The 13,342-nt window shown below is 39.7% G+C and overlaps 1 protein-coding gene across 4 annotated transcripts in view; it reads right to left on the minus strand.

The window, feature by feature from the left end:
- Nucleotides 1-4,825: 4,825 nt before the first annotated feature.
- Nucleotides 4,826-13,342, minus strand: part of slc6a9 (solute carrier family 6 member 9) — a 295,904-nt gene continuing 287,387 nt past the window's right edge. For all 4 annotated transcript variants that reach the window (XM_070886777.1, XM_070886779.1, XM_070886781.1 and 1 more), the window contains one exon: nucleotides 4,826-12,058. In XM_070886777.1, coding sequence (XP_070742878.1) covers nucleotides 11,825-12,058 — 234 coding nt within the window. In that variant the 3' untranslated portion in view covers nucleotides 4,826-11,824. The remainder of the gene's footprint in view (nucleotides 12,059-13,342) is intronic.

The following is a 13,342-nucleotide window of genomic DNA, read 5'->3' on the forward strand; positions in this document are numbered from 1 at the left end:
AAGGAGGAACTGAGGGAAATCCTTATTAGTCGGGAAATTGTTTTGGGGAAATTGATGGGATTGAAGGCCGATAAATCCCCATGGCCTGATGGGCTGCATCCCAGAGTACTTAAGGAGGTGGCCTTGGAAATAGCGGATGCATTGACAGTCATTTTCCAACATTCCATAGACTCTGGATCAGTTCTTATGGAGTGGAGGGTAACCAATGTAACCCCACTTTTTAAAAAAGGAGGGAGAGAGAAAACAGGAAATTATAGACCGGTCAGCCTGACATCAGTAGTGGGTAAAATGATGGAATCAATTATTATGGATGTCATAGCAGCGCATTTGGAAAGAGGTGACATGATAGGTCCAAGTCAGCATGGATTTGTGAAAGGGAAATCATGCTTGATAAATCTTCTGGAATTTTTTGAGGATGTTTCCAGTAGAGTGGATAAGGGAGAACCAGTTGATGTCATGTATTTGGACTTTCAGACGGCTTCTGACAGGGTTCCACACAAGAGATTAAGGTGCAAAGTTAAAGCACATGGGCTTAAGGGTAGTGTGCTGACGTGGATTGAGAACTGGTTGGCAGACAGGAAGCAAAGAGTAGGAGTAAATGGGTACTTTTCAGAATGGCAGGCAGTGACAAGTGGGGTACCGCAAGGTTCTGTGCTGGGGTCCCAGCTGTTTACACTGTACATTAATGATTTAGACGAGGGGATTAAATGTAGTATCTCCAAATTTGTGGATGACACTAAATTGGGTGGCAGTGTGAGCTGCGAGGAGGATGCTGTGAGGCTGCAGAGTGACTTGGATAGGTTAGGTGAGTGGGCAAATGCATGGCAGATGAAGTATAAGGTGGATTAATGTGAGGTTATCCACTTTGGTGGTAAAAACAGAGAGACAGACTATTATCTGAATGGTGGCAAATTAGGAAAAGGGGAGGTGCAACGAGACCTGGGTGTCATGGTACATCAGTCATTGTAGGTTGGCATGCAGTTACAGCAGGCAGTTAAGAAAGCAAATGGCATGTTGGCCTTCATAGCGAGGGGATTTGAGTACAGGGGCAGGGAGGTGTTACTACAGTTGTACAGGGCCTTGGTGAGGCCACACCTGGAGTATTGCGTACAGTTTTGATCTCCTAACTTGAGGCAGGACATTCTTGCTATTGAGGGAGTGCAGCGAAGGTTCACCAGACTGATTCCCGGGATGGTGGGACTGACATATCAAGAAAGACTGGATCAACTGGGCTTGTATTCACTGGAGTTCAGAAGAAACATTTAAAATTCTGACTGGTTTAGACAGGTTAGATGCAGGAAGAATGTTCCCAATGTTGGGGAAGTCCAGAACCAGAGTTACATAAGGGGTAAGCCATTTAGGACCGAGATGAGGAGAAACTTCTTCACTCAGAGAATGGTGAACCTGTGGAATTCTCTACCACAGAAAGTTGTTGAGGCCAATTCACTAAATATATTCAAAAAGGAGTTAGATGTAGTCCTTACTATTAGGGGGATCAAGGGGTATGGCGAGAAAGCAGGAATGGGGTACTGAATTTGCATGTTCAGCCATGAACCCATTGAATGGCGGAGCAGGCTCGAAGGGCCTGCACCTATTTTCTATGTTTCTAGGAAGGTACTCACCACAGTGGAGTAGGAAGGCAACTCACTCGTCGACCAGAGAGGGTCGCAGACAGCCGATTGCCAACTCGGAGCTCTACTGCGCATGCATGACCATTTCAGTGACGTAAAGAACGTCAGTTTTTTTTCCCCACACAGGCGCAGAAGGCCCGGCTCCTTTTTCCAGCAGAGACCGCAGGATCCACCCCCTTCCCCCCACCCCCGCGAGACGATTGGCCACGCTGCGCAGCTCCAGATTACAGCAGAAACATCGGGGAAACTTCGGACAAATTTTTCTGGCGCATTTCTTGACCTAAATAAGCGGCGCAACTCTGGCAATACGCCAGAAAACGGGCTTGGGAAAAATTGAAACTACCAAATTGTCGGAAAAACTCATTTGGTTCATTAATGTCCTTCAGGGAAGGAAATCTGCTGTCCTTACTTGGTCTGGCCTGCATGTGACTCCAGACCCACAGCAATGTAGTTGACTCTTAACTGCCCTCTGAAATAGCCGAGCAACCCACTCAGTTGTCAAGAGGTTGGGTCACCTCAAGGACAATTAGGGATGGGCAATAAATGCTGGTCTTAACAACCATGTCCACATCCCATGAAAGAATAAAAAAAAGAACGGGTTTACAATTTCACTGCTCATAGTGTCAGGATCAAGCACAGTCAGATACAGGGTATTGGACCCTCTTCTCCATCCCAATAATGTGCTTTCACTAACTCCTCAGAAAAACACTATCTACTGAACTAATATGATTTTAAAAATAATCTCCGACACTGTTCATTCATACTGCCTCTCTGAACAAGACTTCCAATTTCAGGCCAAATGATGGGCAGGTCGTTTGGTACTATGAACACTCGAGAACTAACATGGTTATTCTTAATCATATATAAAAATATTTAGAATTTTTTTTGTAATGTTTTTCTTTGCTTCCTAGAAAATGTGACATGTAAACTCTGCAAAGTGCCTGGCTAATTCACATTCAGTTGGAGGGTGAGAAAGTTTTTTCTCAAACCAGGGTCCGAAGCTTAAATAAAGGAGATTATAAAGGTATGAAGGCAGAGTTGGCTAAAGCGGGCGGGGAAATAGATTAAAGTATGGGACGGTTGATGAGCAGTGGCAGACATTTAAAGAGATATTTCATAACTCGTAACAAAAATATATCCCAATGAGAAGGAAAGATTGTAAGGGAAGGATAACCATCCGTGGCTAACTAAGGAAATAAGGAATGGTATCAAATTGAAAATAAGGGCATACAATGTGGCCAAGACTAGTGGGAGGCTAGAGGATTGGGAAACTTTTAAAAGCCAGCAAAGAACTAAAAAAATGATAAAAGAAAGGGAAGATAGATGATGAAAGTAAACTAGCACAAAATATAAAAACAAATAGTAAGAGTTTGTTCAGATATATAAAAAGGAAAAGAGTGGCTAAAGTAAATGTTGGTCCGCTAGAGGATGAGACTGGGGAATTAATAATGGAGAACAGGGAAATGGCAGAGACTTTGAACAAATATTTTGTATCGGTCTTCATGGTTGAAGACACTAAAAACATCCCAATAGTGGATAATCAAGGAGCTATAGGGAGGGTGGAACTTAATACAATCACTATCACTAATAAAGTAGTGCTCGGTAAAATAATGGGACTAAAGGCGGACAAGTCCCCTGGACCGGATGGCTTACATCCTAGGGTCTTAAACGAAGTGGCTGCAGAGATAGTGAATGCATTGGTTGTAATCAATCAAAATTCCCTGGATTCTAGGGCGGTCCCAGCAGACTGGAAGACCACAAATGTAACGCCCCTATTTAATGGAGTCCATTATTAAGGAAGCCATAGCGGGATATTTGGAAAAGCATAATTCAATCAAGCAGATTCAGCATGGTTTTATGAAAGGGAAATTATGTTTGACAAATTTGCTGGAGTTCTTTGAGAATGCAATGAGCAGGGTGGATAAGGGAGGACTAGTGGATATGGTGTATTTGGATTTCCAGAAGGTATTTGATAAGGCGCCACATAAAAGATTACTGCACAAGATAAAAGTTCACGGGGTTGGGGATAATATATTAACATGGATAGAGGATTGGCTAACTAACAGAAAACAGAAAGTCGAGATAAATAGGTCATTTTCTGGTTGGCAAACAGTGACTAGTGGGTTGCCGCAGAGATCGCTGCTGGGTCCTCAACTATTTACAATCTATATTAATGACTTGGATGAAGGGACCGAGTGTAATGTAACCAAGTTTGCTGATGATACAAAGATGGGTGGGAAAGCAAATTGTGAGGACATTAAAAAAATCTGCAAAGGGATATCGACAGACTAAGTGAGTGGGCAAACATTTGGCAGATGGAGTATAATTTGGGAAAATGTGAGGTTATCCACTTTGGCAGAAATAATAGAAAAGCAAATTATAATTTAAATGGAGAAAAATTGCAAAGTGCTGCAGTACATAGGGACCTGGGGGTCCTTGTGCATGAAACACAGTAAGTTAGTATGCAGGTACAGTAAGTAATCAGGAAGTTAATGGAATGTTGGCCTTTATTGCTAGAGAGATAGCGGAGTATAAAAGCAGAGAAGTCCTGCTACAACTGTACAGGGTATTAATGATGCACCTAGAGTGATGCATACAGTTTTGTTCTCCATATTTAAGGAAGGATATGCTTGCATTGTAGGCTGTACAGAGAAGGTTCACTATGTTGATTCCGGAGATGAGGGGGTTGACTTATGAAGATAGGTTGAGTAGGTTGGGGCTACACACATTGGAGTTTAGAAGAATGAGAGGTGATCTTATCAAAACATATAATATAATGAGGGGGCTCGACAAGGTGGATGCAGAGAGGATAGGGATACTAAAACTAGGGGACATAGTCTCAGAATAAGGGGTGGCAATTTAAAACTGAGATGAGGAGGAATTTATTCTCTCAGAGGGTTGTAAATCTGTGGAATTCTCTATCCCAGAGAGCTGTGGAGGCTGGATCATTGAATATATTTAAGGCGGAAATAGACAGATTTTTGAGCGATAATGGACTAAAGGGTTATGGGGAGCAGGCAGGGAAGTGGAGTTGAGTCCATGATCAGATCAGCCATGGTCTTATTAAATGGCAGAGCAGACTCGAGGGGCCAGGTGGCCTACTCCTGCTCCTATTTCTTATGTTCTTATGTAGACACAAGAATAACCGTCAAGTAATTTGGTCATAATATGAAAAAAAAACAAATTTAAAACACTGCAGGTTAATTACTTTTTTAATTCACATTTCTGACAAATTCTAAAATAAACATACTCTGGAATCTACAGGTTCCATTTTAAAGCTGTGCTGGGTTTCAGTTTGTAAATGAATAAAATTTACAGCAGATATTTTGATGTAATGAACATTGTGCTAACATGCTGTCCTGCTACGAATCCTCTTCCTGTTACACCATGCCCTCAGCACCAGTGGTAGTGAATGTGGGGCCTGTTGCATAAAAGCAGCCATGGGGAGCTGAACCAAACTGCCACAGAGAAACAGCTATTAAGGTGTCAAAATCAAACGACAACTTTGTTTTGGTTATTTTTTGTGCCAGTTCAGGTGAAGATTATTAATATGCAGGAATGCAAATTTCGTACTCTGTTGGCATCAAGCACATTCAAGTTAAGTATAGCTTGGGTTAAAATCCCATCAGTGTTCACTAAAACCCAAACCTAAGGAGATCATAATATTTACACTTCCTATTCCAGCTAGTCTCTGCTGCAGAGTTATGTTAAATTATGGGCACTTGTGTATGGCAGACTTGTGGTCATTAGGAGCAGGGTTAGGTCAGCCCATACACATTTCACTTAGCCATAAGATGGAGATGTTCATGTCTGGGCTGGCCCAGAGGTGAAGGGACAATATTTAAATCCACCATGTCACCAACAAGATGACATTTAAAGAGACTTGGTTCTCTGATGCCCCACCACTCCTCCCACCAAATATTTATTTTCTCCGCACTTTACTATTACTTACAAATTTTTCAGCCAGTTATACATCCTGTAACTTAAGTCTCCATCCACAGTAAGCGCAAACATATCTGAGAGCCATTATTTCGATTGTAGCAATTACATGTGGCATAGAATGGGAGTGAATGTGGATTTGTTCTTTCAATTCACCAAGTAACAAGTTCCCTATCTGACCCACGATGGCTGCTGGAAGTGCCACATGGACGTAGAGACACTCCACTCATATTTTAGAGCATAAAAGGGAAATTTAGGAGGTGAGTTACCACAGGCCATTTTCATGCACTCCCCAGTACTTTCTCGTTGTAAAGTGACACTGCCTGAGGACTGGAAGACTAGTTACCTGGCCGAACCTCTCGTATGGGGAATGATTGTGTTAAAGGGCAAGAAAAATATGGAAAATGTAGAAATTTCTGTTACTTTTGGGGGGACTGGCTGTGCAGTCTGGATTTCACTTGTATAGTAAAGGCTCGAGTTGTTGAAGTTTTAACGACATGTTTTTCAGGCCAATCATCTTGACCTTTTGCCTGAAGGAAAAGTAACGCACATTGGGCACCAATTATTTCAGACACCGGCCTAAATACATGGAACTTACAGGGAAATCCCTTTTTGTATAGACAACCCACGATCCAAAGGCGGCATTTCTATTTCTCATTAATGAGGCAATTTGGTTCACAACTAGAATACCGTGAAATTACAGCAAAACTTGATTACCACTAACTCAAGAGAAGTGGGGTGGGGGAAGAGGAGGAATGGGTAGAAGATGAGAACTAGCCAAGCAGCTCTTATCGAGGCCATTCACCTTATTATAAAGTTTATAGTCCTTGAAACATGCTTAAGTAACAACTGGGCATTCGGGAGTTGGAGGTGGAGGGGAAGTTTGTTACAATTGATGATTTGTAATGAGAGATTTTGTTACAGTCAGGTCTGACCTGTAGAAATCTCACATTTTATAAAACATTCACTCAGATTTGTGATGTCTCCTCAGTGCTAAAGTTTTTTTTAAAGCATGAACATTATTATATTAAATACACAAGAAGCAAAATACAGTCATGAACCACAAATAACAGTAACAAAATCAGATCACACATTGAGATGTGAATGTTTTATAGCATTCATTAATATCTGATTTATGCAACTGACCCCAGACTGCAAGAGATTTATACAATTAAGTAGCTTCTTTTATATATATTTCTCTCTTCTCCTAGACATTGAAAGAATCAAGTAAACCTTTCAGATAAGACTACAGGTTACAGTAACTTGAATCAATATACACTATCAAGAAAATACTGTGTACACAGTTATAGTTCTCAGTTTGAGCTATTGGCACATTGGAAAGTAAAAACTTCCTTTAATTTCAAGCACATACATCTAAAAGGAAAAGCAAGGTGGTGCTCAACTTAAATCATACATTAAATACAGCATGAGTGTTTTATATAGATAAAAGGTCAGAGGTAGGAAGGAAGCACGGGTTACAAAGGTCTTCCCAATAATCATTACTGAGTGAATACAAGAGCGTGCCATTCAGAAAAGGTGAAAGAATTGGGCAAAGGCTCGGTGGGATGGAACACTTGCTAGATTACAAATCTACATATTTACAGCTATAAATAGGCAGACGGTTGAAAGGACTGGTAATCATGAGAAAGAGAGAGAGAGGAAGTGCATGCACAGAAAACAAATTGAACAAAGAGTAATGAGAACATTAAAGCGAACCAGGAACATGGTTCAATCCAGATAATTGTTTACACTATAAAGTTGTGTGCTTGAGTGAACTTCAGTGAAGAGCAAGTATCGTAATCTAAGCCCTTCCCCCCCACCCCACACCTAATCGTGACATATCAGTGTAGTGTAAAACATATTCATGGTGTGACACCCGTGTGACCCTTTAATCTACTATGCTGTGTGCCACTGAAGGGTTTATGTGGTGTTGCTGTGATGTTTTCTAGGTTTGAACAGTCCAAGGTCTGCAGCACTGTAAACATCATCTAGAGAGATGCATGTGCAAACATATTGTAGACATTTCCATCATTATGTAATAACCAGAGACATAACCCTGAGTTTACCAATCAGTGTTATTTTAATGCAAGTGGTTTCCCATTTAAAGTCAAACCCATTTATTTAATTTTAAATGGTTTACTTTTGGCATTAAAATAATAGATTGGAAAATCTAGGCTCTGAGGTTTTTGAATGGGAGAGCAATGCACTGATGGAAGGTAATGTTTACTGACTTGGTTGGCAATTACTTTCACTGCACCAAAAATGAAGCACATCTTTAAATGACATGTATGTCGAATTTTATTGCGCTGTTAGTGTCGAAGTATTTCCTTGCCAAACCAAATTATTACCAGTCAGCCTCCACTGACGTAACCTTAATCATCACACACATTTTGCTTAGTTACCTGACAAATAAAGAAGCTAGAACAAAGTTTGTCACCGAATATTAATACTAATATATCAATATTATAACAGCTTAGAATCACCGGGTCAGGAAGCTGTACAGACATAAATCACCTTGGTCAAGCTTCCTTAGACTGAAACACAAAATGCTATTAACTGAACCATGAGAAATATTTTTCTCTGCTGTCTGCTAATGAAAGTCAGCAAAGTGCTTTCTCAACATGAGTTAAGGGGGTTAAGGGGCAGTAAAGTTAGCTCAGGAGTATAATAGAACACATATTGACTGTATTTTTTTTGGCTGTAATTTGTAAACTATTCCCCATTAGGTTATAAAAGTGATTGAGTGTTTTGTACAGCCTGAAGGCATGAAGCTTGTGTTATAATGCCTGAAGCTGAAGGTTGAGAGACTAATTGTACACTCTTCAGGTCTCTTCTAGGTCAAAAAGACTTGCATTTATATAGCGCTTTTCATGGCCTCAGGGCGTCACAAAGCGCTTTACAGCCAATGAAATGTTGGCCAGGGCACCGGAGAGAACTCATCTTCAAAATGGTGCCATGGGATCTTTTACGTCCACCTAAGAGGGAAGACAGGGCCTTGATTTAACGTCTCAACCAAAAGACGCCACCTAGACAATGCAGCACACCTTCAGTACTACAATGGAGTATCAGCCGAGATTTTATGCTTAAGTCTCTGGAGTGGGACTTGAACTCACAATCTTCTGACTCCAAGGCTAAGGTGCAACTATAACCCTCAAATGCAGTCAATATATGCAGAATGTATGTTGGTATGGGCTGATGACTCAATTGCCCAGCCTAGATTAAACCCCATTTAGAAAAGTATAAAAGAACAAATTTGGAAGCTAAGAGTGATTTTAGGACAGAATGAAAAAGGCTAAGGGATAGAAAGGAGAACAAGGAAAGAGACAATTTAATTTGCAGCTTTATAATGGCAATATCCACTCTGTTATATTACATATTTCCATGTAATCATGATTTCACATTATCAAGCAAATGCAATGGAATCTACATAAATGTGTATCACAGCCAGGCACAGAATCCCACCATGACCATTCCCATCATGCAAACATTCTGATATAAACATAATTCTGTTCCAGAAATTCCATTATATGGAAATTCCTGATCCGATCAAAATTTGGATCCAAGCACAACATCTCTTGGCATAAACCCATTCTGTATTTGTTAGGTTAGGACTGGAATGCACACTGTACAATTTAAGCACTTCACATAATTTGACACATCAATGCAACTGTACATGGATTTCAAAGGGTCACCGAAAAAAATGAGGTGACCCATTTTGTTACAACTTTGTTTGGGGGGAGGGGGGGGGGTGTAACAGATTCCAAAGCAGCAAAGGGATACATCATCTGTTTGTGCTGTTCTATCTATCCTTACAGTGAGCCCTGCAGGTTTATGAACACCCCTCCCCATTTACTTTTTCCAGACCACTTTAAGTTATTGTGTGTAGGTATGTCAGCAATGCCCACCCAAAGCCACCATCAAGCAGAACAAACCATTTCCAGGTCCAGTTCCCAATTGAATTTAACCAGTGAGCAACGGCTCCCAAATGGACACTGCATCTGGCTGGTTTTATTAGGCCGAAAATCCATCATCTTCTGCGCAGAGCTGATTGGCAGATTGGCCCCATACTGGGGTAAGAAGGTGCCAGCAGTTTTCTGGGGCTCAGAGAAGTACGCCTCAAAATGTTCCAGCACATTTTGGAGTGGCTTCCAACAGTCTCTTTAAAGTCCACTGGTTAGGCCATTCTGCTTGGTATAACAAGGCCTAATGTGCATGGTGCATGCTCTGCCCATTTATACATGAAATGGTGATCAATGTCCTACAACCGGCAGAGGACCTCGACTTGCATGTTTAAACAGTCTCCTGCCTCTTTTGGGCAGGAGTGATGAGCACCATTTAAAAGTCTGCCTAAAAATTGAATCAGACAGGCCTTGGGTGTCAAAGGGGTATCTATAGTGACCACTCGATGATAAACGGTGAGCAGCAGTTGAAAATTACTCACGTTGTGTTTAAACAGTATTTTTCCTTCTTAAGTAGATTTTTTTCTTGAAATTATTCCAATGCAGCAGGTGGGTAAAAGTTTGTGCAACAGTTTAATTTTCACAGCTTCCCCCTCCCCCAACCCCAAACTGCTGAAGACCCATAATACAAGAGGAGAACTGGACTGGTGTTCAGGCCTTTTAATACCCATTTTAAAAAGGCATTTTAAGGGAAGCCATGTTTATAAAAACACTGGAAAGCCTCCATTTCTGAATGCCTCTCACCTTTGCATTGGACTCCTATTTATTGCAAGATTTCCTGTACCATGACTTCTAATACCCAATTGGCCATTTTTCCCTAAATTAGATTTTCAACAAAAAGAAATCAGACACATCTCTAAAGGCAATTACAATCCTTTAACAGCTACTTGCACCCAATAACCCATCTCCAGAATCTCGGTGCCCTCCCCCTGCATGAAATGTGCCATGCGCTAGATGTTCAGTCTAAATAATTAAATGAATTAGCTTTTTAATGTGTGGTCAGGTCAGCTTAAAGCTCCTCAGATATGACCAGCGCTTAATGTGCCAGGAATATATTATCAGCCCCAGTCTCTTTGCCAAACCTTTCATTAACACATCACTGCCTCTTACTTAAGAACTATGCAAACCCTCGATAAGAACTGTTCTGTGTTATTTAATCACCACTTAAACAGTGCATATCAGGTAAACGATAGGTTTAAGTATGTCACAGGATTGTGCCAATGGATTTGGGAAATTGAGCATCTGACATATCAATAAAGTGATCAAATATTCCTATGTATTCATGCATGTCTGATACTGTGTTGAACATGCACTAGTATTGACTCTCTTGTGCAGAAGTACTGATATTTAAGAGCACATCTGAGTGTGATAGTGATGGAGGAGTCACTATTATAAACGAGAGAAGCTATTTCAGTGATAGAGAGCCCATTTTTGTGAATGGAAAAAAATAAGAATTGGTATTCATTTGTTTATTGTCTCCGATAACTGCAGCTACAACTGTACAAACGGTGTAGTGCTTCAGTACAAATGACTTAAATATATGTATTATATCTTTTATCTGTGCTTTCTGTAAAAGCAACAATGGCTTTGCTTACTATGGGGGAAGATTTGCTCTGGTTAATATATATATATATAAAAGCATTAGAATTGCACTCAAAAAATAATTGGTACAAAGCTACTACATACAGTAACCAGAGCAATTCATATCCCCAAGATAGTTTGGCTTGGTGGACAGTTGGTCACTTTGAAATGTGTAGTGTCACACATTTCCTATACAATGGGCATTAACTTCAGCTTCCTTCACTATTTGTTCTTTCAGCTTTTTAGTGAAACTTAATAACTATTGTGAAATAAAACTTGATGTTGTTAAAAAAAAGCAGTGCTATAGTGTGGAGTAGATAGGCACAAACAGATGTCCAAAAGAAATAGGACAGTCAGAAGAAAACTATCTCATGACTAGGAAACTTTTTGATCGGCTATCAGTTGTACTAATGTACAAATATTATGTATACAAAGTACTGCATGCCACAAAATGACAACAAAAATAACTGATTTCTGAAAAAATTGGGTTTAAATATTGTTACATGGTTCTATTGATGCCTGTAAAAAAAAAAATGAATGAAAAGAAAAAATAACATGCATACCTGAAAAAAAATCAATTAAGTTGTGTTGGCTACTTGTCAAATTCCATAGATCAGATAAGAAATTAAAGGGAAAGAACCTTTCACCATTAGTAAAGGCTCAATTTCCCGACCCCCCAATTAATTGTCTTCTTTGATTTAAAAAGGACTTTGACTACACATTAGGGTCCTGTGTTCTGGCAGAACCATTGCTGCCCTGTATGCTGAGGTTATGTTCTATATTTTCTGTTGGTAGTTGCTCCTTCTCTCGCTCTTTATCTGGATTGAGTTGTTGAATTTCAAGATTGAACTCATAGGATGGGCTGCCCAGAGTGGCATATCGCTCAATACGATGCTCCAATAAAGCGGGTCCCCAGTCCTTGCTTGGTCTATTTGCATTTTTCAGACGCTGGAAAAGCAAGAAAGAAACTTAGTGAGGCTTAACTTGAGTTGTGCCAACCGATATTAGAAAAGAGGAATTCTGATCACCACTTAATTAGTTTGCCAAGTTGGCTTGAATACGACTTCTATTTAATATTCCTCCGTATCTAGTTTCTGCACTAATTTAGTTTTCTCATTTCATCCAGAAGCAAAATGATTTCAAAATGGATATTTTACACTGAGTAAAAGCAGACATTAATTAATTTGGAGAGATTGTTAGCAACTTTTTTTCATGACAGGACAATGCTTGCTATGGTTGGCTAAAATGTATGCGTAAATTATACATACCCAAATAAGAAGCCTTTTTAAATCAATTTAAAAACTGATTAAAAAAATATTTATTATGTGCTATTGCTGGCAAGTCTAATAAATTCTGGCTTTAAGTTTTCAGCTGAAACAAACATTGATATTACAACAATTAGACTCCTCTAATCTTTATTTGTGTAATATTAACCCTATGCAACTCAAATACATATTTTAAAACAATTTTAAATAAGAAAAATTTAAGACTTTACTTATGCTTGCCCCTTTTCTCTTCATTGTTTCTTTCTTTTAGTTATATTATTTAATTTTGCTTTATCTCCCCAGTATAACATACTGTAACATTTCTATTTTACCTTCAGTACTGTACTCAGTTTTGGTCACCAAGACATTAAGGAAAAATTTCAAGCAATGGAAACAGTGAAGAAAAAGTTCACATAGCTGATCCGTAGCATCATAGGATTGAGTTACAAGGAAAGCTTGCAGAAACTGAGGTGCTTTCATTTGGAAAGGAGGCAACACTTCTAGAAGTACAAAATATATTAAATGGTATGGATAAAGTTCACCTCAGTTTTGCTGTGAAAGATGACGAGAAGACTAAAAAAGGGGGCAGGGTTAAAATTGTTGAAAGGAATGCTTAGGACATGTCAGGAAGAACTCCTGAATCTTCCCTTTCTCTTATAATTTTCCGGCTTTTAAAAGCCAAGCCTGGCATTACCCAACTACTACTTCTTGATTTATTTTGTCTTCTCTTCCAATCTTTCAAACTGTCATATTGTCCTTCTCTTTTTTTTAATAAAAGTATTGCTGTTAGGGAGGGTCTAAACTAATGTGGCAGGGGGATGGGAATTTATGCAGGGAGACAGAGGGAAGTAAAATGGGGGCAGAAGCAAAAGATAGAAAGGAGATAAGGAAAAGTGGAGGGCAGAAAAATCAAAGACAAAAATCAAAAAGGGCCACATTACAACATCATTCTAAAAGGACAGAGTGT

Source organism: Pristiophorus japonicus, chromosome 8 (genome assembly GCF_044704955.1).
Source record: "Pristiophorus japonicus isolate sPriJap1 chromosome 8, sPriJap1.hap1, whole genome shotgun sequence".
NCBI classification, from domain to species: Eukaryota; Metazoa; Chordata; class Chondrichthyes; family Pristiophoridae; genus Pristiophorus; species Pristiophorus japonicus.